Consider the following 26,253-nt stretch of genomic DNA (forward strand, 5'->3'; position numbering starts at 1 on the left):
AGGGGATCTTCCTGACCCAGGGATTGAACCCGCATCTCTTCTATCTCCTGCCTTGGCAGGCAGGTTCTTTACACACTAGTGGACACCTGGGAAGCCCTCTTTGAGGCTCAGTCACAGAATTTTCAAAGGGGAACAGGACATGTGGAGATTCTGTGTACCACATAGGCAAACACACCCTCTGCCTTTGGAATGGATTAAACTATAAGTCTGTCAGAAGGGTGAGGATTTATTCCCATTGCGGATGTGAGAATTCAGGTCCCATTTTACTGAGGCAGCTTCTAATAAGCCCAGCTTATTGCAAGGCCCACCAGTAGGTTCTAGGTACTCCACCAGAGCAAGGGGAATTGCTCGTTTTCTTCTTTAAAGACTAACTGGCAATTCTGCAATGCTTTTCACTGTGATTTTAGGCCAGGAAGAATGTGAAGAGAAAGTCTATATTAGCTGAGGGGTCATTTAAGTAGTCCACTAGATGAGTGTGACTACTAAAAAGCATAGTACTTCAAAAGTTCTGTTGGGCCATCATCACCTAACTTAAATTTAAGCCCTTCTTGAAGTTCTCAGAGCTTCTCTTGGTTTGGGGTGCTGCTGATTGATTATTTGCGTTAACAAGCTCTTCCTTATCCTTAATCAACAATGACTTGTTTAGGCATTTAATGCCTTTTCTTTGTTTCACTGAAGGTTTTCTAGTGGATGTGTGTTTCCTAGGATTGGGCCTGTAAGAATTCTACCAGTTCTTACAGTCTCTTCTGAATCCCTTCTATTGTCTTTTTTTTTTTCCTTTAACCTTTGGGACTGGTCTCAATTTGCCAATATGTGTTTGTTTATCATTATTTATTGCTTTACATTTACAGATGTGCATGGAGTGATCCTAGACCCTTATCACAAGTAAGGGTCTATTTACCCTATTTGCATTTCACAGCAATCCCCATGAAGCTAGTAACCTGTCTGTTTTACACACAAATGGAGGCTGAGATGCAGTGGCTTCTCCTGAGGTCACCAGTTAGGATAGCCAGAATGTGAACTCATTATTCCTGTTTCCAAGACCAGCATTTTTCCTGCCATGTAACAGCTGCTCTGAGAACCAGTCCAGGATGATGTTAATTGAGAGTGTTGTTGACAGACTTGAAAATCACCCCTGATGCCATCTGAGGAAGGGAATGACTAAGAGAAGGATTTCAGATTTGAAGCACTTCATAAAATCACATTCCTCCATCTACCTCATGATCCCAGAACCAGCTGAGAAGCCTGTGTTTTCCATGATCTGGGCTTCATTATCCTAGTAATGAGGAGTGATAGAGGACTGTTGATAAACAAACCCATGAATCACCTCCACCACTTAAGCCCATCTTTTGGACATCCTCCTCACTGGGGCCCACTGCCAAGCTCAGAACCGAGTGCTAACCAGTGGGCTTGTGACTCGTCTCCCAAAGGCTCCATGAAGACTTGCTAATAAGCAGTGGATTAGCCAGCAGACACGCATAAGAGGAGAATGGAGAGACCCTCCCGTGAAAAGACCCACAGGAGCTGGCGGGAGGGAGTTGGTCTGACTCCATATATTTAAGAACCAGACATGAGAGTCACAATGGACTAGCTCCAGTCACCTTACCTTTTCAATCTGTTGGACACCCCCCAAAAGGCTTTAGTGGTCAGTAGTGCCAGGCTGGCACCAGGAGGAACAAGGTACCTGCCATTAAGGGGCTGGGGTGTGATTTGGAGTCATGCCAGGCCATGAAGGGCAGTCTGACACTTGCACAAATGAGCCAGTGCGATCCAGCTCAGATACTGCTTTGGAGCAATCCTTCATTCTCCTCTAAGTTCTTGCTGAGGTTCCAGCCTTGGTTGGTCTAGAACAGTGGTTCTTAGGTGGGGACAATTCTGCATCCCCTGAAGGGGATATTAGCAGTGTCTGGAGACACTTTTGATTGTCACAGTTTGGAGGGGTGCTACCAGGATCTCATGGGTAGAGGCCAGGGATGCTGCTAATCGTCCTACAATGTCCAGAGCAGCCCCTCATGATAAAGGGTCGTATACCCCAAATATCAGTAGTGCTCAGGCTGAGAAACTCTAGTCTTGAATAAAGGCACTGGAAACCCCCTAGGCATCCAATCTTGAGTCATGACCCCTCTAAGCATATTAGGTAGGATTTGGACTCTTCCCTGGGAAAAAATAATGTTTATAGACACACAAAATTTTGCAGTTTTGGGGGCATTTATCAACCTATGGTACCCATGAACACCCCTCAATTCCAGATACCCAAAGATAGTGAGGTAAGGTGCCCTTTTTAGGTATATCAATTTTTAAAATCCTTCCAAATAAAAGAAAAACTCTAAGGGTCAAGATGAGAGATGTCAGGCTGCTGATGGCATGCATGCCCTGGGACAGATAATGCTCAAAGCCGTGGTCAGGATGACAGGAAATTCCAAGCAATGGGAGAGGGGACGGCTTACCATGCCAGAGCCTTTTCTTGCTTTCTCCAATTCTTGGAAAAAGTTTTCTAACTCTTTACCTTCAATATATCCATTTCCTGCAAAGATAGCAAAGAAAAAGAAAAAAAAGCAATGAATCTCCAAGCTAAATAGTAAGATTTACAGTGGGTGGGGTGGGGAGGTCGGGGGCTTCATGGAGAACTTATTCACACTGGTCATCAAGCAGGTGTCTGGGCCAACCCTGGACTGTTAGGGATGCGGGTCCTGTCCTCCAGGCATTTGCAACCATAGAAATCCAGGATTAATAATGGTGTTATCTTTGGAGTATACGTTTAGTAGTCAGAAAACACTGGGAGGGGCCAGCGTCAGGACCACGCCGGCAGAGGGAGCAGGGGCTGGCAGCTGTCCATCCGTAGCCAGCTGGGCAAGCAGCAGGAGCTGGAGCTGTAACGGGACAACAGGTCATCAGCCTCAAGGTTTGTGGGCAGATGGCAAGCCCTGGTCCCCAGGGTGGATTGGGTCGGAGGCAGAACTTGAGCCTTTGGTGTACTCAAGTTGGAGGCTATACTGAATTGAAGATTGTCCACCTGGAACTCAGAATGTGACCTTATTTGGAAACAGTGTCTTTGCATACGTAATTAGTTAAGATGAGATCATACTAGCGACCAGGACTAGATCATCCAGTGACTGGTGTCCTTAAAAGAAGTCCATGTGAAGACACAGAGAGATACTCAGGAAAGGAGCCCAGGTGAAGAGAGGCAGAGATCAGAGTGGTACATCTCCAAACTAAGGGGTGCTGTGGGTTGTTAGCCACTACCAGAAGCCAGGAGAGGGACATGGAACATGTTACTCCTCAGAGCCTGGAACCGACCCTGCCTACACCTTGATTTTGAGCTTTGAGCCTCCAGAACTGTCAGAGAAGAGATTTCTGCTGTTTTAAGCCACCCAGTTTGTTGTACTTTGTTATGGCAGCTCCAGGAAACTGATGCAGAGGGAAGAGTGGAAGGAGAAAGGCAGGGTGTCTATCCCATGGGATGGGGGCACCCAATGTTTTAAAAAGCTCCCCAAGTGATTTTCATGCCTATAGCAAGATTTGGAAACCACTGGCTAAAGGTCAAGTTCCAAATCTGAACTAAAGCAGTTGAAGAAGTTTCTCATAGAGAGTATTCAACTTGAAAAGGAAAGGGAGGTGGTAGCTTGTGTCAAGGGCCTACGGAATTACAAACTAAACAAAGAGAATAAAGAAGACATATTTACCCTGGCCTTGGTGGGGGCTTTTGGGAGGGTGGAGGGAGATGTCAGGGTGGGCGTGTATGTTCTTCCCAGCCTCCCCTCCAGTGCCCCATGATAATAAGTAAACTTACTGGCTCCCTCTAGTAGGAAAAATGCCACAATATGGAGAGTGTATGGAGGGCTTCATGTGAGATAAATTATGTATTTTTATCTACAGGGAAAAGATAGATTGTAACTGCGGGGGTGGGTAGTGCGGGGCGGGGGGCGGGGGGCAGATGTGAGTTCCCTTTTTCCCTTAGGCCAGAGTGGTCATCTTTCTTCTAGGATGTTCTGCAAAGCTTCTTAGGAGAGCTGGAATTTCAGGAGTGTGTGCCTACTGCCGAGCGAGGCCGGCTGGAGTGGGGCAGCGGAAAAGGGACGGGGCGAAGGGCTTTCTGGACAAAAAGGCAGTACCCAGTGGACAGTGACTCCGAGTTGGAGGAACCAGTAGTTTTTGTCTCCCTGGGTCGCTCCCTGCCGTGATCTGGCTGTTCTTATGTTTCTCAGGCAGGAAGCTGAGCTCACCTCTGGGTCCAGGAGAAGCCCAAGGCTGAGGCTGGAGCGCGGGGTGGTGGTGTGTGTGGAGCTCACAGTGAGCGTGCACTGGGGTTCAATGTGGCAGAGGCCTCAGAGGTGGGCTGGCCCAGGGCTGGATGGACCTGTGAGTCTGCCTGTGAGTCTGTTTCATGAGTGTACTAGGAGGAGGCTGAAGTAACTGTGGGGCTGCTTGGACAGCGCGGGCGGGAAGGCCTCGCTGAGAAACCCCAGCTACCGGCAGAGGCAGGAGGGGGCCAGGAGCCAGCCAGCGCCCCCGTAGAAGGAAACTCCTCCTTGAGTCTGACTTGTGCAGCCTGGGTGGCAGGGGGCTACATGACCCCTCTTGCCACCAGCACCTCATTCTGAGCAGAGGGACAGAAATGTGGTTCAGTTCCACAGCCTTTGTGTTTTTTTAAACTGAATAACAAATTCAGCATTGTGGGAACTATAGCCAAGTTTAGATATAGGCCTGTTCCCCAAGAGCATTTAATGGTCTCCTGGGGTGAGGGAGCCACACAAGAACAGAGGTGTCTACCAGCTGAAGGAAGAGGGTGAGGAGCAGAGGTTAGGTAGGCTGCAGGGGGCAGATGAGGCATCTTCTATCATCGGGGTGGGGGCACGGGTAAGGACCTCCGCTATCCTGGCTTCCCTCAGAGCGACTCCCTGCCCATCAGGCAGGAGGCACCGGTTATCCAAGGCGGGAGGAGGGGACAGGTTGGCCTACCAGCTTTCAGGGAGGACTTCAGCACTAGGCAGGGGGTTTGCTTTTCCTATGACCATCTGATATGGGGGTGGGCTGGCTGGCCACCCCACAGATCTCGTGGATTGGCATTGATAAGGATGTGGTTAACACAACAACCATCCCTTCTAATCTCCATATCAGGCCACACCCTGTGAACATTAGGGAGGGGGCTGGGTGGAGCCAGGGACCCTGCCTCCTTCCTCATTCTAGCGTGGCTACCATTCTTCACCACCACCCTACCTCGGTTTCCCCAAATTTTGAAGTGAGTCAGCACTTTTTTACAGTTAATCTGACCACAGACACTTGGAAAACCTTGACTGAAGAATGCCCTGTCCACGGTGGAAAGGGGTTTGTTTCTCACTGACCTTTGTGTATACATATTTTCTGAGAGTTGAACGGGTAAGAGGAGCCTGAGTAAGAGCTCTAAGTCCATCACCATTTCTGTGACCGTTCACGTGATGTTGAGCCAGTCAGTCTCTCTGAACTCTTGATCTTTCTTGATCTCTAAAACGGCTGTAACTGTTTATGCTCAAAACTACTTATGCTTTTTTTAAAACTTTATAGAGTCATTGTGACACCCATACAACACAAAGCTGTGACAGCATTCTGGAAAACGTAAAATCTCACATAACTTAAAAGCATCATTTTATGCTCTGTGCTCTTAAGGTCTTCCAACCAATCCATGGCTATACACCCTTTGGCCCAAAGAGTTGCAGCATTACTGCTCAGCTTCAGAATCCTGGTTCTCAGCCCAGGCTAGGTATTAGAATTACCCAGAGAACTATTAAACCAGCACCATTGCCTGGACCCCACCCCCAGAGCTCCTGATTTAATGGGGTGGGGGTGTCTTGTTGGCATGTTTTCAAAGCTCTCTGGGCAACTGTGAGGTGTAGTCAGGATTAAGGACTGCTTTAGAGCGGCCTGTCTCAAATTTTAAGGTATGTAAGAATTACCCGGGGAGCTTGTTAGAATGGAAGTTCTAATTTGGCAGATCTGGAGTATGAGAGGTTGACGTCAAAGTGTGGTCTGTGGAATGGGAACACTGGAATTACGTGAGCTTGTTAGAAATGCAGAAGCCCAGGCCCCACCCCAGACCTGCTGATCAGAATCTGCATTTTAACAACATAGGAGCGCGAACATTTGAGAACCACTGCTTTTGAATGTGAGCTCTTCTCCCTAGAGAGGCCATGCCTTTGGGTGAGGTTCAGGCCTTTGGTTCACCTTTGAAGTTGAGGTGGAGGGCTGGCGTGAACCCCGAGGTGGTAGACCAGGGTTTCATTTTAAGGCGCCTCTTTTGACAAGAGTGGCCTAGAACAGCACTATTCAGAGAGTGATCAGGGCCTGATGATGTCAGTATCACCTGGGAGCTTATTAGACATGCAGATTTCTAACCAACCCCAGACTGGCTGAATCAGGATTGTTGGCAGTGAGGCCCGAAAATGTGCTCTTGAACCAGCCCTCCTGTATGCTCCGGTTTGAGAAGCATGGACCTGGGGCTGTGGCGGTGAGTGCTCACCAATCTGCATTTTTCTGTGTTCGTTCTGTTTAAGGAAATCAAGGAGGGCAGTTAGGCAGTTTCAAGTTAGCTGTCCAAGAAAGCATCCAGAAGGCCATGCCTCCTGGCTCCCTGTCAGGAGCTCAAATTTATGAAAGGGCAAGTAACCCTCTACCCTCAGCCCCGGTTTTCTTTGGGACACATCTCACCCTTTGTGGCAGGAAATGGGCTTTCCCTGGCTCTGCCCCAGTATTAATAATATGCCTTTGCACGGTGTACATCATTTAAAGAGCTCTCCAATTCCTGTCCCATCTGGTCTTCAGGACCCTGCCAGGTAAGCAGACGGGTGCTGTGGACCTCATGTTAGAGAGAGGGAGTTTGAGGGGAAAGAGACTGAACCACAGCTTACAGCCTGTTTCCCTTTGACTTGCTCCAGGGATGACCTCTGACCATATCTCTGTTTTGTTTTGGTTTCTCCCTTTGTCAGTCTTACACAGACAGACAGAAAGACACGGACACACGTCTCCCAGAGGCTCCTGGGGGAAGAACCCAGTGTGCACAGCTTCTGGGTGAATATTCCGACACTTGACTTTATCTGTGTTTCTGCGCTGAGCTGCTTCTGGAACACTAGCTCTGGAGTCGGGTCCCCCGAACCTGTGGACATCTGGCAGCCTAATGCTGGGCCAGCTCCCAGGGGTGGAGGCCAGAAGGATGGGACAGATTGGGCGAGAGAGGAGGGGAGGCAGAGGGCCCAGCTGGGACTGGCTGGGCAGAGCTGGGGTCTGATGCAATCTGCCAGGACAGCCCCGTGGGTCAGAGCTGGAGAGGCTCCGTTCTTGAAGAGCTGCACGCCTGCTCTATTAATTCTGGCTCCCTGGGTAGTAGAAGAGATTTCCCCGAGAGGTCTCCTTAGCCCTGGAAACCTCCCCCAGGGGCTCAGCTACTGAAACGACTCAAGTCTAGAGGGAGATAAACAAGGCGAGCAGGGCAGGGATGCGGGATCGCTGATGGCTGCCCTGGTGAGGCGGGGCAGGCTGAAGTGTCTTGTTTGTGCAAACGTCCCCATAGCTGCCTCCCTGGGGAGCCCCAGCTCTTCTCAGACACAGCTGCCTCCCAACTCGGCTGGCACCATCACCCTGGGAGAGGTTGGGCCACGGGGCACGAGTCCAAAGGGCATCCTGTGCAGGGCTGGTACGCTGTGGACATCCACACCAAAGGGCGCTGTAGGCAAAACAAACAGGGGACTTGGGGGTGAAAGCGGAGGTGGGGTGGGGGCCTTATTCTTAGGGCTTACCCAGGTGGGGCAGGACACTGCTCCCAAAGAACCTCAAATCCCCACCTCAGGCACAAATGGGACACGTGGACCCCACAGAGAAATGCCGACAGGGTTAAAAGAAAACCACCCTCAGACAGTGCTGGCTCCCTCCTGGTATCAGACCCCTCTGACTCAATGTCCCAAGAAGCAGTCATTTTTATAAACCCTACGATCAGCTCGCGAACAGCACAGTCGTGTGGCACAGTAGCAGCCGTCGTGTTTGTGTAAACGCCTAGGGACAGGATACTCTGGAACCCTTTCTGGGCAAGTCTTCCTTTCCCTTTTATCGAGTTTGATTGGAGTATAGTTGCTTTACATTGTTGTGTTACCTTCTGCTGTGCGGCAAAGTGCATCAGTTACACACACATCCACCCGTTTTTAGATTTCCTTCCCACTGAGGTTACTGCAGAGCATTGGGTAAAATCCCCTGTGATCGACAGTAGGTTCTCGTTAGTTATCTCTTCCATACACTGTGCTGTGTTTACTTGCTCAGTCATGTCCGACACTTTGTGACCCCATGGACTCCAGCCTGCTAGGCTCCTCTGTCCACGGGGATTCTCCAGGCAAGAACATTGGAGGGGGTTGCCATGCTCTCCTCAAGGGGATCTTCCCAACCCAGGGATCGAACCTAGGTCTCCTGCAATGCAGGCAGATTCTTTACCGTCTAAGCCACCCGGGAAGCCCTATTTTATGCACAGAGGTCTTTTTTTCAGTATTTCAAAAGCCTTCTTCATTGAGAATCCCAGTGCAAACTGCCCAGGCCTCTCTCCGCCTCTGAGAGGCACTGCTGTTCAGCTTTCCTCAGCTCCCCCATCAGGGACACACGCGCATGGGTGACAGAGAGCTGGCCTGGCCACTCTCCGGCCGGCCAGCCAGTGTTCCCCGTAGGGGGTGGGCTGGGAGGATGCTTCTGTTATTACCCCTGTGGAGAGAGGCGAGAAGACTGGGCAGGGCCTTCCTTAGTTCTTGGTGGTCCTCTCTGTCAGCAATTTTCAGTCCTTGTGGCCACACCATATGGAACAAGGCTCAGGCCCTATGCAAGGCTTTGAGAGCCTCCCGCATCACCAGGGCCATCTGGAGGCAGACAGAGGCCTAGAGAACTCTGGGCAGAGGCCCGCACCTGGAGAGAGAGATGTATTTCTTTTGGGGGGCAGTGCCCATAAAATTATTTTCTTCTTGACCCTTTTTATTATTTTGCTAATTATACAAGAAACACAGGCTCTTGTAAAACACTATAGAAATTAACATCAAAAGTTAAAGAAAATGCCTTTTTGACATCATCTGCTCTGCAGAGAAGACCACCTTTGTTATGTTCATTCTAATATTTTCCATCATACTTGTTTCATTAATAGTAAAAATGGGCTCATACTATAATAGTGTCATGCTGCAATTAAAAAAAAAATGTCGGTAATACATCTTGGATGTTTTTCCATGTCAGTATAAAAGCCCCATCTCAGTCCCATTGGTTGTATAATATTCCACTGTATAGATTAGAGGATTTATTTTCCTCTTCCCTAGGGAAGCACATTCTTTCTCAAAAGTTCAGTATCCCAAAGAACTTGGTAATAGACCCCTGTGTTCATATAGCTTTATGCATATGCATGAGTATATCCTTGTAGGATGCTCCTTGGGATGAGTGGGATTCCCTGCGTTGACCTGTGAATGTCTGTTGGCCTCTGGGAGAGAAAGTATCCCCACACTTGCATCAGCTTCCAAAGAGTAGCAAAGGCCAAGGGCAGATCTTGGCTCCTCACAGACCCCCTCCTGATGGTCAGCAGAATAGGAGCCTGGTGGCAGGGTGGTCAGAACCACAGACAGGCCAGCATCAGCTTGGAACTGGGCATCTCTCTGAAGCCTGAATCTTGCACAGTGAGAAAGGTTCTGACAAAGAAGTGACCAGGAAACAACAGTTTCTGGACTCAGGCATGTAGGGCATGTAAAGGTTGCTCAGCCAGGCTCACAGAGTGCGCTCGGCTGCTGTCTTCTTTACCTCTGCCTTTGAGAGATGATACCCGGACCCTTCCAAGTGCATGACCTTGGTTGGCCACTGAGGAGGAGTGGGGAGGGGGACTAGGAGAGGATTCCTGGGTCCCCCACCCTCTCACTTTGCGATGTGGTATTGTGAAAAGCATGGTGCCTCTTTGAGTCCCAGTTTCCCCTTCTCCAGACACCTGCTCCTTCCTTTCTCCACCACAAGGCTGATGATAGTCTTAAAGATACTCTCTTTGTGCAAAGTCACCAGGATGATGGCTTTTCCTCCTTGTTAGAAATGGGCCGAGTTAGGGTTAGATCCCTTGCCTCATCCTCACTCTCCTCAGAGTCCAGCTTCTCCTCCGGACTCCTGGTCTCTGTTTACTAGAGTCCAGCAGGGGCGGGTCAATGCTCCCTAGTGGCTGGGACTAATTGGGCTCCAGTGAGCTCACTCCAGGGACCTGGTGAGCTGAGTCTGCCCAGAGGTCTTTAACTCTGAGTGGCAGGAGAGTCGGGAAGAACCCCAAGATAAAAACAGAAGCCAGAGTTAGTAAGAGGAGGCCCGGCCAGGGCAGGGAGCACCTCATGGATGAGAGGAAAGCTCACTGGCAGCCTTGACAGTTCAGGAGGGGACAGATAGCGAAGATCCAGAGCAAGGTGACCCACAGGATAATTCTGGGTCCTTTAGGGGAATTTCAGTTTGGCTGTAGCATCATTTTCTACCATCTCTGGCATTTTAATCTCCTGTGCCTTCCTTCTCTGTGAGGTCCATGGTCCCCCCTTGGAACTTCCCCGAAGCAGTGATCAGAGAGGGCAATGGGATGCCAAGTGGGACAACGAACCAAGAAGCAATCTAGCTCCCTTTCATGGAGGAGCAGAAGGGAGCCAGAGGCACAATGGTTTGGGAGTCTTTAATGACTCTTTGGCCTCATGCTAGCTTAACTATGCTCAGCCATGCGAAGGACCCCTTTCTAGTATTAAAGGAACTGCCTATCGCCTCCAAGGCTGGGTCAGGGGCTCTTCTGTGAGTGAATGGCAGGGGAAGCAGGTGTCCAGAAATCAGAGTGGGGATATAAGCACTGGCCAGGGGCCACTTTGCTGCATGACCTTAGAAAAGTCACACTTCATGTCTGTTCCCTCATCTGCATGAGGAGAGTCATGATCTGCCCAGAGCCTCTCTGTGTGGAGCTCAAGAAGGTGTGATTGTGTTTTGAAAAGTACACAGTCTCAGACAAGTGTGAGGGTTTGCCTGATTATCGAAAGTGCTATTGCTTGTCCCTGTGAGAACAGGGGGAGAGGAGAACTGTGGAGTCCTCTGTTTATAGCTGACTCATCTGGCAGGAGGCTGGTGGTATAACCTTGGCCACTTGGTAACTTTCCTTGAATCATGCAAGTCTCCGGTGCAGATAAACTGGCAGGAGAAGCCTAAGGGACTGTCATGTCACCTGGAATATGAGACAGTCTTCTCATAGCCCTTGCCCCCGAGGGAGTTTTATGGCACCAGCCATGGACTGGAGACACAACCCCTCAGCCCCATTTTACAGATTTAACAATCTACCCTCCTCCTCCAGTAATTCATAGGCAGATCACACGGCCTCTCACCCCCAGATTTCTTGTTGGCTCCCAGGGAACAGAACTTCACTCATCATCATACCTATTAACCCCTGCCTCTCTACAGCACTCTGGTGCAAGGTACCTGTTTAGCCACCTTTCCATCCACCCTGCTGAGGCAAGAAAGGGAAGGGAGAAAAATGGAGGCACCCTCCACCTGATCCTCCTTCTGGTTCCCACCCCCTTTGCTCTCAGTCCCAGGATAAACACCCTGGACCACCATCCTGCCAGTGGTGTGAGATACCAGGACATTTCAGATGCCCACCCCAGGCAGGACTTGTGAGAAGGAAATAGGATCACTTAAGTTGGGGTGGGGGTGGGGGTGGTGGTTTAGTCGCTACGTCGTGTCTGATTCTTGCAACCCCATGGACTGTAGCCCGTCAGGCTCCTCTGCCCATGAGATTCTCCCGGCGAGAATACTGGAGTGGGTTGCCATTTCCTTCTCCAGGGGAGTGATAGAGAAAAAAGTCTCTAGTGATATCTGAAGCCTCTAAAAGGGGACCTCCCTTTATGCCTGAGTCAGACCATCCTAGACCCTTGGAATCCCCAGAGCCAACTTCCAAAGGTCATTCAGTCCAGCCCTTGGTTTTTGGTTAGTCAGTATCAAGACCACACAGACCAGAGAGTCAGTCACTGAGGCATTTAAGATGGTGCCTCCCCTGACCCAGAGAAGGAAGGAGTCACCCAAAGCACCCAGGAATAGCACCCTGAAAGAACACGTCAGACTGGCACCCCAAGCTTGCCCCCCACCACACCCACTGCTGCTGTGAGTGGGACCTGCATGCCGGTGAGGGATGGAAAATGGCAGAGGAAGCCCAGGGGATGCTCACTGCCTGGCTGTCCTCTCCATTCCTCCTCATACCAAACAGGCTGGGGAGGCCAAGGGTGTCCCTTCAGCAGCCCCTAGCTTGCCCCAGCCCTCTGGACACCTACTTGGCTAACCTGGTGTTCAACAAAAGGGGAACTTGGGGGAAGAAATGAGTGGGCTTCTGAGACCTGTGGCTGCAGCCTCTGAAGGCAGGCTGTTACCTTGAAGGGGAAGGTGGGGGAAGATAAAATGGCAGGGGGAGTCTCGGGGAGCCTTGCCAGCACCCCGTCCTGTCTGGGAAAGCCCCAACTTGCCCAGGATGAGGCTGCAAAAGCCGGTGGGCTCTGTCAGGGGAGAAAAGTTCCTGACAGTTGTTACTGGGCAGCGACGTGTCTTCAGGACCCCGACCTCAGCAGGTTCTGCGGCCAAAACATGCCCTGGGCGCAATCTAACACCTGCCCACATCATCACTGACCCCTTCCCTCCACTGCCGGTACCTGGGGGCGAGCGGGCACACAAGTTGGAGCTTTACTGACCGTCTGCATCGAAGTGCTTCCAGATCTCCAGGAACTGGGTCGCCGTCAGCTCGGCCAGGTGCAGGTAAGGTGGCTGCTGCTGTGGGCCAGCCATGGCCAGCCGCTCAGAGACCTCAGGCAACACGGCGCTCTCCCTGCGCGCCGGCTCCGCTCCGGCACTCGCCAGGTCTTGCGCGCCACGCTGCCTTTATATACAATCCAGAGGCTGCGCCCGCGCCCCGCAGCCAGCAGAGGGCGCGCGCGCTCAGAGAATCGGCCTGCGTCTCAGCGGGGCGGCGGCCGCCCAGGGGCTCTGCAGGGGTTTTCTGGGTGGGGATACCTGTCTGTGCTGAGACCACTCTGGACCTGGACAGGGAGAAGGCTCTCAAGTGCAAAGGAGAGGTTGCCTTTGCCTCCCCTCTCCCTCTCTCTGATCATCTTGAGAATAGCCACCACTTAGCCTCACTAGCAGCGGCAATAATAAATAACTGTAGTAACACCACCACCACCAGCAGTAGTAATAATAAAAGCTTGACAGATCTTTAGCCCTGGCACTCCGGACTTCTCTAGGACTTTGGCATGCGTTGTCTCGTCTGACCCTTCCGCAGCAGGAGGACCAGGGACCGCTTTTCTGATGGCGGGACTTGAGGCTTCAAATGACTCGCCCTGCCCAGCTTTCTTTCCTTGCTATCATGGTCCCTTAATGGCCAAAGCTTGGGGAAAAGCCCAGGTTCTCTAGGCTTTACTGGGGTTGGCTGGAATCAGCGACCCCCAGGGAGGGTCCAGCGACCCCCAGGGACCGGAGGAGGGGCTTCCATTGATTGCCCTCACCTGGGTACCTCCCTCCACTTTCTGATGCCCACTAGCCCCTGGGACAGGCCCTTGTCCATGAACTAGATCCTCCTGTCCCAGGTCTTAGCCAACGCCCACCTATGCGCATCATGGGGATTTGCTGAGGCTGGTGGGCCCAGAGGGTCCCACACTGACCTAGGAATGATCTGAAAATGCAGGTCTCAGAGATGAAGGCAGCTGCTGAGGGTACAGCCCGAGAATATTGACAGGTCTCCCCATCTGGGAACTGGGTTCCCTCCCATTCTCCCGGGGGCCTGAGCCTGGGGGGCTGCGCTGTCCTTGTGGACCATCACCCCCAGAGTGGCAGCTTGTCCCCACCTTTCTCGCCTCTCCCGCTGAGTGACTGAGAAATGAATTGATGCTCATTAGCATGTGCTAATGAGTGTTAGCTGAACTGCCTTTTGAAGGGAGAGCAGAGGATGGGAGGTGAGAAGGAAAAGCAGGTCACCAGGGGAGAGAGGAGCATTGGGAGGAGCCCGCGGGGCAGTCTGCCCCTTAGGGGAGGGATGAGCCCTGAGTGAGCCTGAAACAGGCAACACAATGAAGATTCCAAAACCACTTGTTTTGTTTTTTTTGCCTAGCACAAAAGTGTTTCGAGTTACTTGCAGGAACAGAGTAAGAGAGAGAAGTTGTCATAAAAAGCCAGCTTTCCAGGCCTGTATGCACCCTCTGCCCCCATGCTGTCTGGTGAAGGGCTGAGGAATTCACCAAAGCCGCTGGGTCTAGGGAGGTAGGATTGTTCAAAGGTTAAGAGCAGGCACTCTATAATCAGGCTGCTTGGATCTGAACCCCAGAATAAGCTGTGTGACCTTGGGCAAATTATGTAACCTATCTGTGCTTCAGTTATTCTCTTTTAAAACATGGGGATGTGGGTATCTACCTCGCAAGAATTGTTTCAAGGATTAAATGAGCTCACACTCCAGCTGCCCTTTGTGGAGACGGATATCAGAGGCAGTTGGCTTGGCAAGAAATTTCTTGGCCAGCATCCCTCCCTGAGGGGGCTCATAGCTTCTAGAGAGGCTGACACCAGAGTGAGACGGAGGAAATGCTGAACCAGACTCTTAACGTGACACTGTGCTGCCGGCCCCTTTCGGCTCTGCCACTGTCATCTGGGCTCCTCGGCTCACCTCCTGTGCCCTCCCCTGGCCCAGACAGGGACGAGAGATCTCATCTCCGGTTCTCTAAAGAGCCAAACCAAGTACATCTTTGCTGCTTCAGTCTTCCTGGTGAGAAAGAGAGTGGAACTCATGCTTCCTACTTTTCAGAACTGCTGAGATGGGGGAAGATGTTGGCCTGACTAGGAGAGGTCCTGAGTATGACTGCAGCGTTCCACAGTGGCCTCCATACGCAGCGTTGGGACAGCCCTGCATTGTTCATTTTCGTGCATGCTTGGAGTCTCTTTCTGGGAGGCACATCCCTCACTCCCAGATACAAGCCCCGGAGGGGTGGCAGAGCCCAAGCGAGTCCCTTTGTCCCCAAGCTGAGTCCTGCAGAAACAGTCACGTTTAGTAGTTACAAGTCCCTGCTCTGGGATTGGAGAGATGTGGGTGCAAAACCTACTTTGAGACCTGTGCTCAGTCGTGCCTGACTCTGTGATCCCATGAACTGTAGCCCACCAGGCTTCTCTGTCCATGGAGTTTTCCAGGCAAGAATACTGGAGTGGGTTTCCATTTCCTCCTCCAGGAGATCTTAGCTATTTAACCTCCATTACAGCTGTTTAACCTCTCTGGTCCTTAGTAGAAATACAAGTCATAATAATACTGGTGGTGCAAAGTTAGTGTAAGGTCTAAAAATGATGTACTCAAGGAGTTAGTTAGCAAGAATCCTAGCAGCAATAAATGCTTACTTAAAAAAGTAAGCTCAATCGTATCCGACTCTTTGCGACCCCATGGTTTGCAGCCTACCAGGCTCCTCCCTCCATGGGATTCTCCAGTCAAGAGTACTGGAGTGGGTTGCCATTTCCTTCTCCAGGGGATCGTCCCAACTCAGGGATCAAACTGGGGTCTCCCACATTCCAGGCAGACGCTTTAACCTCTGAGCCACCAGGGAAGCCCACTACTTAAAAAGTAGATATTATTATTAATATAGAATGTTAGGAATTTTTTCTTGTTGTTCTGAAATAGTAGCACACAAGGGGCTGAGGACCCCACTTTCAAAGCTCCTCCCCCCGAGCCAGGCGTCTTGTGTTCTGTCTGCTGGGCTGCCCTCTGCTTCCAACCAAAGCCATGGGCTGTGAAAGGAGAAGCTGCCTGGGGGAGAGGGAGGAACCTTAGTCTTCTGGGAGTGCAGCATGGGTGGTTTCTCTGAAGCCACACTCTGCTGAGGAGACTCTAGAAAACTTCTCCAGGTCAGGAGGGGTGCCTTCTGTAAGGGGACACTGGCAGGCCCGCCTATTCCCCGAGCAGAATTCTGGAGTCTGCACATGAAGACAGAACTGGTGCTTTTGTCTGACTTAGAGCCGTCTGAAGACTCAGGCTGTCCTGTCCTGGGCCCGGAAGGAAGATGGGAGTGATCACACCCTACCCCGTTTCTGTTCTCTGCAGCCCCTGGAGGTCACTGTGGTTTCTGGGAAAGGTGCATGGAGTTGAAAAGGAGGAGCAGAAGCCAGATACCCCTGGTTGATTCTTGGTGTTGAAGGAAGCTAGGGTAGAGTGGAAAACAGCTCCAATAAACCCTTCATTCTACTGTGCAAGGGGCCCTCAAACTCCCTAGAGACCAGCCCACTGTTCCTGCAACCCAAGTTGACCAGAGAGCTAAGATCTCCTCCTGGCCCTGGGCCCCCTACTCACTGAGGGAGGCGACATCTGCAAGCCAGCCCACCCTTCCTCTCCATGATCAGCCCCTACCCAAGACTCTCAGGTCTCTCATCCAGTTTGCAATGGAGGAGGAGGAGAGCTTTGAATAAGAGCGAGACTGGAGTTTTAAGCTGGACCTGGCCAAGTTTAAATACCTGAACATGAGAAGAAGGGCATGGATCCAGAAATTACTCAGGAATAAGAAAGAGATTCAATGAGCATATTTGAAATCAGTGACTATAGAAACAAAATTCTTTTTATGTTTTTATCTAAATTGAGTCTTGTGATTATTTTTGGGCATCTGAATTTCTGCTACTCTTCCAGAATCTCCCCACACGATTTATAACGATGATGATGAGGACCACAAGGATACCTTGAGATGACTTTAAAAAGAGGGCTTTACTGTGTCTTACTTGGTTAAGTCTTCGCAGCTATCTTATCAGTGCAAGAATTGGGCCCATTTTAAAGATAAGGAAACCAAAGCTCAGAGAGATTAACACCCAACCATGACCTGGCAGGAGTGGGATATCGGGAACACTCTGGTTTCTCTGGTATATGGAGACCTTGTGGACCAGGTGCCAAGGCCCTGATGTGCTTAGTCAGTCATGTCTGACTCCTTGCAAACCCCATGGACTGTAGCCTGCCAGGCTCCTCTGTCCTTGGGATTTCCCAGGCAAGAATACTGGAGTGGGTTACCATTTCCTTCTCCAGGGGATCTGTCTGACCCAAGGATTGACCCCTTGTCTCTTGTGTCTCCTGCACTGCACACGGATTCTTTATCTGCTGAGCCTTCCGGGAAGCCACTGGGGAAGACAGTACTTACAAAATACTTCCCATTTTCTGACCTCCGGAGCTGCAGGGCGCCTCCTAGTGGCAAGGAACCTTGCCATGTCTGCTGTTCCTAAGATGCCCAGGCGCTCAGCTGATGGTTGCTTCCTCCTTCTCCATAAGGGGCAAGCTGGGTACATCCTCCCTTTTGCACCCCCAGGCCACCAGCTGCATCGTGAGTGTTCTAGTCCAGTACCAAAGATTGGAAAGAAGTCTTGCCCTCTGCCTCACACCCCAGACTTGCACCCCCAAGAAGGGAGGGAGGCCTGCTGACTGAAATGGTGAGATGCAGGAGAACAGATGACAAACGGCGTTCCAGACAGTATCCACTCGGCCGAGGTAATTGGCAGAGCTGCTCAGAGCACCTGGTGTTATTTTGGAGAACATCAAAGGAAAAAATCAGAAACCCTGTTTGGTTCTTCCCTCTGCCTGGAAATATTTCTTCCAGATATTACCTCTTTGGTCTTTATAATGGTTAGGCCTGGCTACTGGGGTGCCCGAGAGCTGGCCTTGCTTCCCAGAAATAAGGATGAAAGGGATGCAGGAGCCCAGCAGTTTCCATGGAAACGGATTAGGTGGAGGGAGAAAAGAGTCCAGAGGAACCCAGAGGTGGGAGCAGGACTTTTGAGTAAATTTGGTCTGAAGCCAGAGAATCTGTGGACAAAATACTGCCCTCTAAACCAAGGATTTGGGTCACCAGGATAGCAATACGAAGTGGAATGACAGTAGCTGGGGCTGTTGAGTGACACCCTCCCCCAACAGACAGGGACACAGAAGAGGCTGAGAGCTCTGGCTCCAAGATCCCCCAGGCCCCTTTTAGCTCTTGGTTTTGCTGCTAATCAGCAGCTCTGGCACGTGATGGCCATGTGCCCCTGGGCAAGGCTTCTAACCTCTCTGCACTTTCCTTTCCTCATTGGTAAAATAAGGATAATTCTAATAACTTCCTCATTGACCTTTCTGAACATTAAGAGTTGGAATGCACGTAAAGAGTGATGTAGGGCCTGGGACATAAGGAACACTCCAATGTTGTTATTATAGGCGAGAAAAATGAAAGCAGATGCTAGGGGGGTTTCATCGAGTCAGTGCAGCCCACTGCTTGGCCAAAGTGCAATCAAAAATAGGCAGTAAGAGATCGCATTCCAGAATGGGAAGGAGCTACTGGAAGGGATGCCCTCTCTATGGCAGACTGGTATGCAGCTCTGAGGTCTGGAATTGCTGCAGCCATCTTGACACCATGAGCTAAGAGTCTAGCGTGGCCCAAGGTGCGGAAGGGCACGGAGTGGGGGTGAAGTCCAATCACAAAAGGCAAGGCAGAGAAACTGCAAGAAATTGGATTGTATGTAACATCATTTGAGCTGCTGGATTAAGCTGAACCTGAAGCATCTTGGCCTTTTCAGTTATATTAATTGATATATACCCATTGATGCTTAAACCCATCTATATGAGATTTTCTTTCCTTTGTAACCAAAGAAAAGCTTAGCTGATAATCCAAGAAGAGGACAGTTTTACTCATGAGACCTGGGCTTGGGAAACCTTCAGGGACCGAGACCCCTCTCTCTCATTTTATCTTATGGCAGCAAGCCGCTCCTGCCAGGGTTCTGTCTACACAGTCAGCACAGTTCCGCCGGCTTCTTCTCTCCCACAGCACATGTCCTCGTGGCTTTGCCTTTCCTTGTGTATCATACCCACCTGGTCTCCACTTGTCCTCAAGAGTCACATCTTCCATTTCCCTTAGTGGCCTGGGTCTCTCAGTTCCCCTTTCCTAAATGCCCAAGAGAAGGATCTGATTGGTCTAGTTCACTTTTTAAAAAATCAAGCCATTCGTATCATAGGTTACTGCCCAGCTGTGAATGACACCCACCCCTTGATCCCATTAGCTATGGATCCAGTCAGAAGAGGGTGAGGGGAGTTGAGGCATGAAGCAGTGCAGAGAAAGAGCTATTGCTCTTAGAGGGAGTTGTGGGCACAGTGGAATTAATGAACACCTCTAGGCTTGGGTGCTCAATGTGGAAAACTCAAATACACAGTGGGATGTGTTTGCAGTAAACCTACGTATAAAACACTCTGACCAATGAGTCCAAATGTAAAAAAGCCCAGAGAGGGGGTGTCATCTAGAACAGGGGTTGGCAAACTTTTTTGGTAAAGGGCCATATAGTAATATTTTTGGCTTTGCAGGCCACAAAGTATCTGTCTCAGCTACTCTGCACAAAAGCAGCCAAGGATGATATGTAAACAAACATGGTTCCATTTCAATAAAACTTTATTTACAAAAACATGCCCTGGGCCAGATGTGGCCTGTGGGACATAGATTGCTGGTTCCTGAATGGATGAATCCTAGGCTCTCTCTAAATTCTTAAAGCCCCAGTTTCTTCTTCGATGAAATAGGGACACTAATAGACTCTCCAGAGAAGAATAGTAATGGTTCAGTAAAACGATGCATGTATATTACTCTGCACAGTGTTTGGGACAGAGTAGATAGATATTGGCTGCATTTATTCTCTTTATCACTGGGCGGGATCTCAGAATAACTGGATTCTGTTTATTTATTGGCTGTGGGTCTTCGTTGCTGTGAGAGGGCTTTTCTCTAATTGTGGTGAGTGGTGGGCTACTCTCCAGTGGCGGTGCTCAGGCTTCTCATTGCAGTGACTTCTCTTGATGCGGAACGTGGCCCTAAGTGTGCAGGCTTCAGTAGCTGGGGCACATGGGCTTAGTTCTCAGTGGCATGTGGACTCTTCCTGGACCAGGGACCCAACCTGTGTGAATTGGCAGACAGATTCTTAACCCCTGGACCACTGAGAAAGTGCCATAACTGGATTCTGGATCTACTAGTTTGCTTTATGAAACTACAAGAGGCTCTTCATCTTCTCTGACCTGATAATGCCTCCCTCCAGAAGATTACAGATCACTAAAGGACCGGGGTGAAGGAGATGGAGAAAGACGAGGCTCGGGAGGAGTGCGGAGGGAAATATAGCTGCACATGAACCTGAAGCTGCAGGGCCTCCGGCTGAGGCTGGTTTGGCCTTTGTTTGGGGACCTGGCAGGGAGCTCTGGGCTCGATTTGCAAATAGACCTGCTCCCCTTTTCCTGCCATAAGGGGACTTCCTGATGACTGTGAGCTTGGATCCTTTCTCTAAGGATAGGTAAAGAGTGCCTAGGGCAGCAGAGTCCCACATCCAGGATTTTCCAGGATGTAGCAGGGAGTTGGAGTGAAATGCTGAAAGCTAAGGGATGCCTTCCATTCATTCATAAGCTCATTTAAAATCAAAATTGTTCATGCTCTCAAAAATATATTTAATAAGCCCCAGCTTTGTGGCAGGCACTGTAGTAGGCCCCAGGGATTCACTGGTTAGGAAAACAGAAATTGTCCCGCCTCTCAGGAGTGTCAAGTCGAATGGGAAAGACAAATATTGATCAAACCACACAATGGAATGTAGAAGTGCAAACTGTATCAGAGCAGTCCCCGAAATATCTAGTGTTTAAGAGAAATCATTCTGAGAGGGAGTTAGCTGAGAAGGGAGGTGGGGAGCATTCCTGGGATTTGAACCCCATGTTCCGTGGTGGAGGAACTGTAAGAAGACTAGTAGACTTGGAGCATAGGGGGTGTGGGGTGTGTGGTGGGGAAGACCCTGGAGAGGTAGGCATTGGCCAGGGTCCCTCTCCAGGGGAGATGGGCGCCTCCCTTCCCTCAAGGGCAATCCCTGGAGAAGGGTCCTGGTGTGACAGGTTAGCAGCTGTGAGGTGGGAGCCCTGGTTACTGAAGGGGGTGGATAGGGACCCAGCAGTGGCTGCTGCACCCCCGACAGGACAGGCATATCAGAGCCGTCTAGGCAGTAGCAGACCAGGCCAGCCACTCAGGAGCAGCAGCCAGCAGGGAGGACCCAGTGTTCCTCCAAGTGATGTCCACCCCTCACCGTTAGTTATTCAGGTATCACTGCCTTCCCTCACACTCAGACACTGCCCTGGAGATGGAGGTGAGGAGAGGATGGAAAAGACTGAATGTTCTCCAAAAGAAACCAACTCCTTAAAAAGCACCCTTCTGAGCAAAACAGCAGGGTAGTTCCATAAACTGGCAATTTTGAAGTGTGCTCCCCCATTCCTTCTCCCGCTGCCGGGCAGAGCAAAGGCATTTGAGGAAGACTGAACCAGTTATGGGGTATAGAGAAACTGTTTCTTCCTTGCGGGTCTATCTGAGTGATTTGTGGCCTTACCACACACAGTCCTTCCTTGTCACCCCACTAGGATGGAGGTGAGGACCCTGTCTATTTTGTTCATCACTTTTCTGCAGCGCTTAGCAGTGTGTGGCCCATATACGCTCAATGAATAATTGCTGAGCAGATGAATGAATGAATGAATGAAAGGCAGCAGGGAGGAGGAGGTCTGTCTACTTAGAGACTCACAACCCTCTGAAAGCCCTAGAAATGACCCCTTGTACCAGCGTGGCCAGTGCAACTCCTGCTGATCAAATGCCAGGCAGCAGGCCTCAGCAGGTCACCCTCCAGGGCAGCTGCTCACCCTGCTAGGGGCTGAAGCACCGTCTGGGGAGGAGGAGCCGCCTGCTCTTGTCCCCTGCCTTCCCCACCCATCACGTCAGTGGGGATCCCCTCACAGGCGGAACACAGGATGGGGCTCTGGCGAGAAGGCTCAGGCCGGAAGGATCTCACTGGGCGCTTCTTGGAAACTTCAGCTCCGGCTGTGATTCCTGATGGTCTCATATGGGAGCCAGAGCCCGGGGCCAAGCGCAGCCCAGCCAGTGCTGGATGGTGACAAAGGAGGAGGTCCAAGAGGAAGGGAGGAAAAGGAGGAGAAAGGGGAGGGGAGGGAAGGAAATGTGGTTTTCCAGGAGTCACAGAGACGGATAGGTCAGGGCCTCCAGGGTCACTTGCCCAGAGTACATGACAGTTGTGTCCCGCTGAGGACCCTTCTGACTCGGGTGCTGTGCTCTCTGGCCGCTGTGAGCATTGACTGCTAGGGCTCAAAGCTGCTCTGTTCTCTGGAGAGTTGCCGCCTCGCCCAGAGATGTTCCCTCATCCCCACCAGGGGACAACCCGTGACCAATGACTGACAGATACAGGGTATCCCAGTCTGGCCCTTTGCCTCAAGATGAGAGAACTCTGTGGTCCATCCCAGCTCCACTGGGGAGCTCCAGAGCTCCCCAGAGATCAGACTGAGGCCAGACTTCAGCTGAACCTGTACCTTCCCCCCTTGCTCCTCAGGGTTCCTCCTGGGCGCCTCCCTCAATAACTCACTTGCACAGAATCCCTGTTGCAGGCTCTGCTTTTAGGTCAGACCTCAGACATACTCTCAGACTAAGATGACCAAGATTGCTCTCTCACCACTCGTTGACAGGCCCCACTCTTTAGGACCCCGGTTTCTGACACTATCTAGAAATGCATGTTTTCACAGGAGGGCAGGATATTTCCAGCATGTCGGAGGTTCTAACAAAGGGTTTTACCATTGCCATTCATCAGCTGCATGAACTTGAACCAAGACTGAACTTCTCATGGTTTATATTTCTACATCTGAGGAACTGGGATCATGACACAATCTTGGAGTGTGGCTGTGAGACAGAGAGGGTCAGGGGAGCTGGCAACAGAGAAACTGGCTTTAGAGTCAGATAGAACCGCCCCCCGCCCCGACCAGCTCCATGCCTTGGGTGTGCTGTTAACACCACTCTTCTCCATTTTCTTATCCATGAGATAAAAGTCATAAAGTCCTAAAGTCATAGGTTCCTGAGAGCCCTAAGTACTTGCCAAGCACTTACAACAGAGCCTGGTCCATCCAGGGAATATTACGCATAGAAGGTTTATATGGCACCTGCCCAGACCGAGTACCCAGGACACAGTGAGTATTGATTGCTGTTTTAGTAATGGGGGTGGTATGTCTAAAGTCAGATGCGATAACAACGACAGATACCTTTGGTAGTTTGGGAGAGGCACCTAAAAAGTGGCCCATAGTGTGGCAGATGGAACCCTCAGGCCTTGACAACATCGGAGGTGGGCTGAAAGGCAGATGGAGCCCACCCCCATCAGCTGGCGTGAACCTGAGGCCGCTGTTCGTCAGCAGTCTGCCGCTGGTGGCTTGCCGGCATGCCAGCCCATTTGTCACCCTGTCATCCCCTCCACACTTGAAAGCAGATCCCCAGGGATCACAGACAAAGCATGCCAAACGAGGAGCTGATTTTTTTTTCTCGAGGGCTGGAGAAGGGAGGCAAGGATGGCGAGCAGCAAAGAATGACCACGGGCTCGTCCTTGCGGAGAGGACAGTTTGACAAGATGGAAAACGTGCAAATTCTGTCTTCCACGAAGGACACGGGGCAGCGAGCTACAGCTCTCGGGCAGAAGCCAGCCATCTCCCATGTTTGCCTGGCCTGCAGGCTGAGAATGGTTTTTACATTGTAAGTGATGGGGAAAAGTTAAAGAATATTTTATGAAAATGATACGAAGTTCAAATTTCAGTGTCTGTAAGTCAGGTTTTACTGGGACACAGCCATGCCCGCCACTGCACTCACTTACATAATGTCTGTGGCTGCCTTCATGCTGCCGTGGCAGAGTCCAGTGATCACAGCAGAGACTCTGTGGCCAGAAAAGCTGAAAACATTTACTGTCTGGTCCTTTTCAGAAAAAGTTGGCTGACTTCTGACTCAGAGCACCAGGCTGGATAGAAGAGAATGATGCTTCACTCTTGCTTACATTTGCTTTCCCTCCATGATTCCATCTCTTTTCAATAACCTTTCCCTTCAAATGCTTGGTGTTTTCTTAATGCCCGGCTGAGGCAGAAGGAAGAATCTGGTTAATAAATTCACACTAAGGTGTTGGTGACTTAATGTATTGCACCCTCCTTCTCCCAGGAGATTGGACTGAAGGAGTAAGTCTTTGAGTGGTGGAATTTGGGAACTGTTGACCCTGTGTGTGTGTGTGTGTGTGTGTGTGTGTGTGTGTGAGAGAGAGAGAGAGAGAGAGAGAGAGACAGGGAGAGAGAAGGAGTTAGGGAAAGAGGAGGGGAAAGTAAGAGAGAGGGGGAGAGTGAGAGAGATGAGTGATGACAGAGGATGACAGTTGTAGAACACTGCCCATAGGGTATAATAGATCAGTAACTTTCTTGGGAAGGACCCACCTAGGAATGAGCAGTGAGAGCCCCCACTAGTAGCCCCCAGAACTTCTGAGGGCGGGTTAGAGAAGGTGCAATGCTTCTGATGTGAACGTTCAACCCAGATGGTACAAGGTGTCTTTGATGGCCGGATGGTACTGGGAGTCTGTGAACAAGTCAGGGCAGTGGGGGCGCCCCCTCCCCTCAGGTGCTGCCCAGGAGGTCAGACCCCCACGGCATGGCCAGGGGACAGGTGACAGCTGGCTCTGTGCATGTGTTGGCCTGGACACTTGCTCTGCGGGCTCTGGTGCCCTGGGTACCAGATGCTTGCCTTTATGCAGAAGCATAGTTTTGTCCCCCTCTTCTCTCTGCAGCCTGGATCTGAAGGTCAGTCGCAGGCAGAGGGCAGGGTCAGTGCAGCTTGGCTACCGCTGCTCCGCTATCCCGCAGACTGCGGACTCAGCCACCCTGACTTCAGGCTCTAAGTGGCTGGTTTCACCCAGCCTGTCGCCTCTGGTTTCTCCTACCAGAGCCAGGGAGAGCCTTCTGAAATGCTTACTGCTATGGGGTCAGTTGTGTCCCCCCACCCCAATTCACATGTTGATATTTGAACCCCCAGCACCTTAGATTGGGACTGTATGTGGGGATAGGACCTTTGAAGAGGTGATTAAGTTAAAACAAGGCCCTTGGAGTGGGCTCTAATCCAGCCTGGTGTCTTTCTAAGAAGAGAAAATTTGGACAGAGAGAGAAAGACCCAGGATGTTCAGAGGATAGACCATGTGAGGACACAGCGGGTTTTCTGTGGGGTTTTCTCATGGCATTCCTGCAAAACCAACACCCCAGCCGAACTGCAGAGCTCCCCGTTTGAAATCTGCATCGGCTGTCCACTCTCTCAGATCTGCTCTCTGTGTGGCCTCCGGGCCCCAGCCTCATCTTCCACCGCCCCCAACTCAGCCTTTATCCACCCCCACCAAAGTCCTTGCAGTTGCCAGTGTGTTGTTCCCTGTAGGCCAAGCCCTTGCATATGTTCTGTTCTGTGTCAGGAAGCTTGTTCCCCAATCTGGCAGCTCCCATCTCTCCTTCAAGAGTCCTTCCCAGGGTCACCTCCTCCCACCTCTGTGATGGGACCACTCCGCAGGGCTCTGGTGGAAGTTACATGCTAGATCCCCCAGCGACCCGTCATGTTTCTCCTAGACTAGTTTCGTTCATCTCGGTGGCCCCAGAACTCAGCACACGACCAGACCTGGGATACAGTAGCACCTCTTTGTGAGTGCTTCCTCCGTGGCGGGTGATGGACTGAGCATCCCACCTGGATGACATCATCTAACTCTCAGCTATGACATGAGCATCGTGTACTTACACCTCCTACCACCGCAGCAAGGAGTCAGCATTGAAATGTACCCAGAGTGCTTGAAAGAGTGCCCTGTGCCTGGGACTGCTTCTGTGGGCTTTGCTTCGGCTCACACCTGCCCCCTTCCTCAGGGGCCATCGGAACCACACCAGGTTCAAGGGAAGTGCTCTCGCGGGCTCTCGACAGGCTGGGGCTTTACCTGCAGCCACGCCTTGGCTTGGCTCCTTCCCTTCCCTGTCCTGCTCCTCTTAGCTCGGTACTGGTTTCTCCTGGCAGCATTGCCTTGAAAAATCACTTCCCCCAAATCTTTGTCCCACTTCTGGGAGATTCTAATGTAAGATGGGGTCAGCAAACTTTTTCCATAAAGGGTGAGATAATAAATACTTAATATATGTTTTGAACTTTGTGGGCTGTAGAGTCTGTCATAGTCACTCACCTCTGCCGTCCTAGTTCAAAAGTACCCATAGGCATTCCGTGAATGAATGTGGCTGGTTGTGCACCAATAAAACTTTATTTAAAGAAATAGCATGTGGGCTGCATGGTTTGCTGACCTTAGACTAAAGACAACAGCCTTGGAAGCATGGTGCTCTGTCACATCCTCATTTTTTTTTTTTTTTCCAGAGAGGGTTTATTTTTATTTTTTTGGCTG

The 26,253-nt window shown here is 50.8% G+C and overlaps 2 protein-coding genes across 2 annotated transcripts in view; one reads left to right on the forward strand and one right to left on the reverse strand.

Moving 5' to 3' along the window:
- The window catches only part of CALB2 (calbindin 2), a 28,085-nt gene extending 15,227 nt beyond the window's left edge, over positions 1–12,858 (reverse strand). Inside the window, exons 1-2 of the mRNA XM_061135073.1 lie at positions 12,714–12,858; positions 2,448–2,524 (exon numbers count right to left, since the gene is read on the reverse strand). Of these exons, the coding sequence (XP_060991056.1) occupies positions 2,448–2,524; positions 12,714–12,807 (171 nt within the window). The 5' untranslated portion in view covers positions 12,808–12,858. The remainder of the gene's footprint in view (positions 1–2,447; positions 2,525–12,713) is intronic.
- HYDIN (HYDIN axonemal central pair apparatus protein) overlaps positions 1–26,253 on the forward strand; it is a 501,386-nt gene that overhangs the window by 30,666 nt on the left and 444,467 nt on the right. The gene's annotated exons all lie outside the window — the stretch shown is intronic.

Source organism: Dama dama, chromosome 4, assembly GCF_033118175.1.
Source record: "Dama dama isolate Ldn47 chromosome 4, ASM3311817v1, whole genome shotgun sequence".
Lineage (NCBI taxonomy): Eukaryota > Metazoa > Chordata > Mammalia > Artiodactyla > Cervidae > Dama > Dama dama.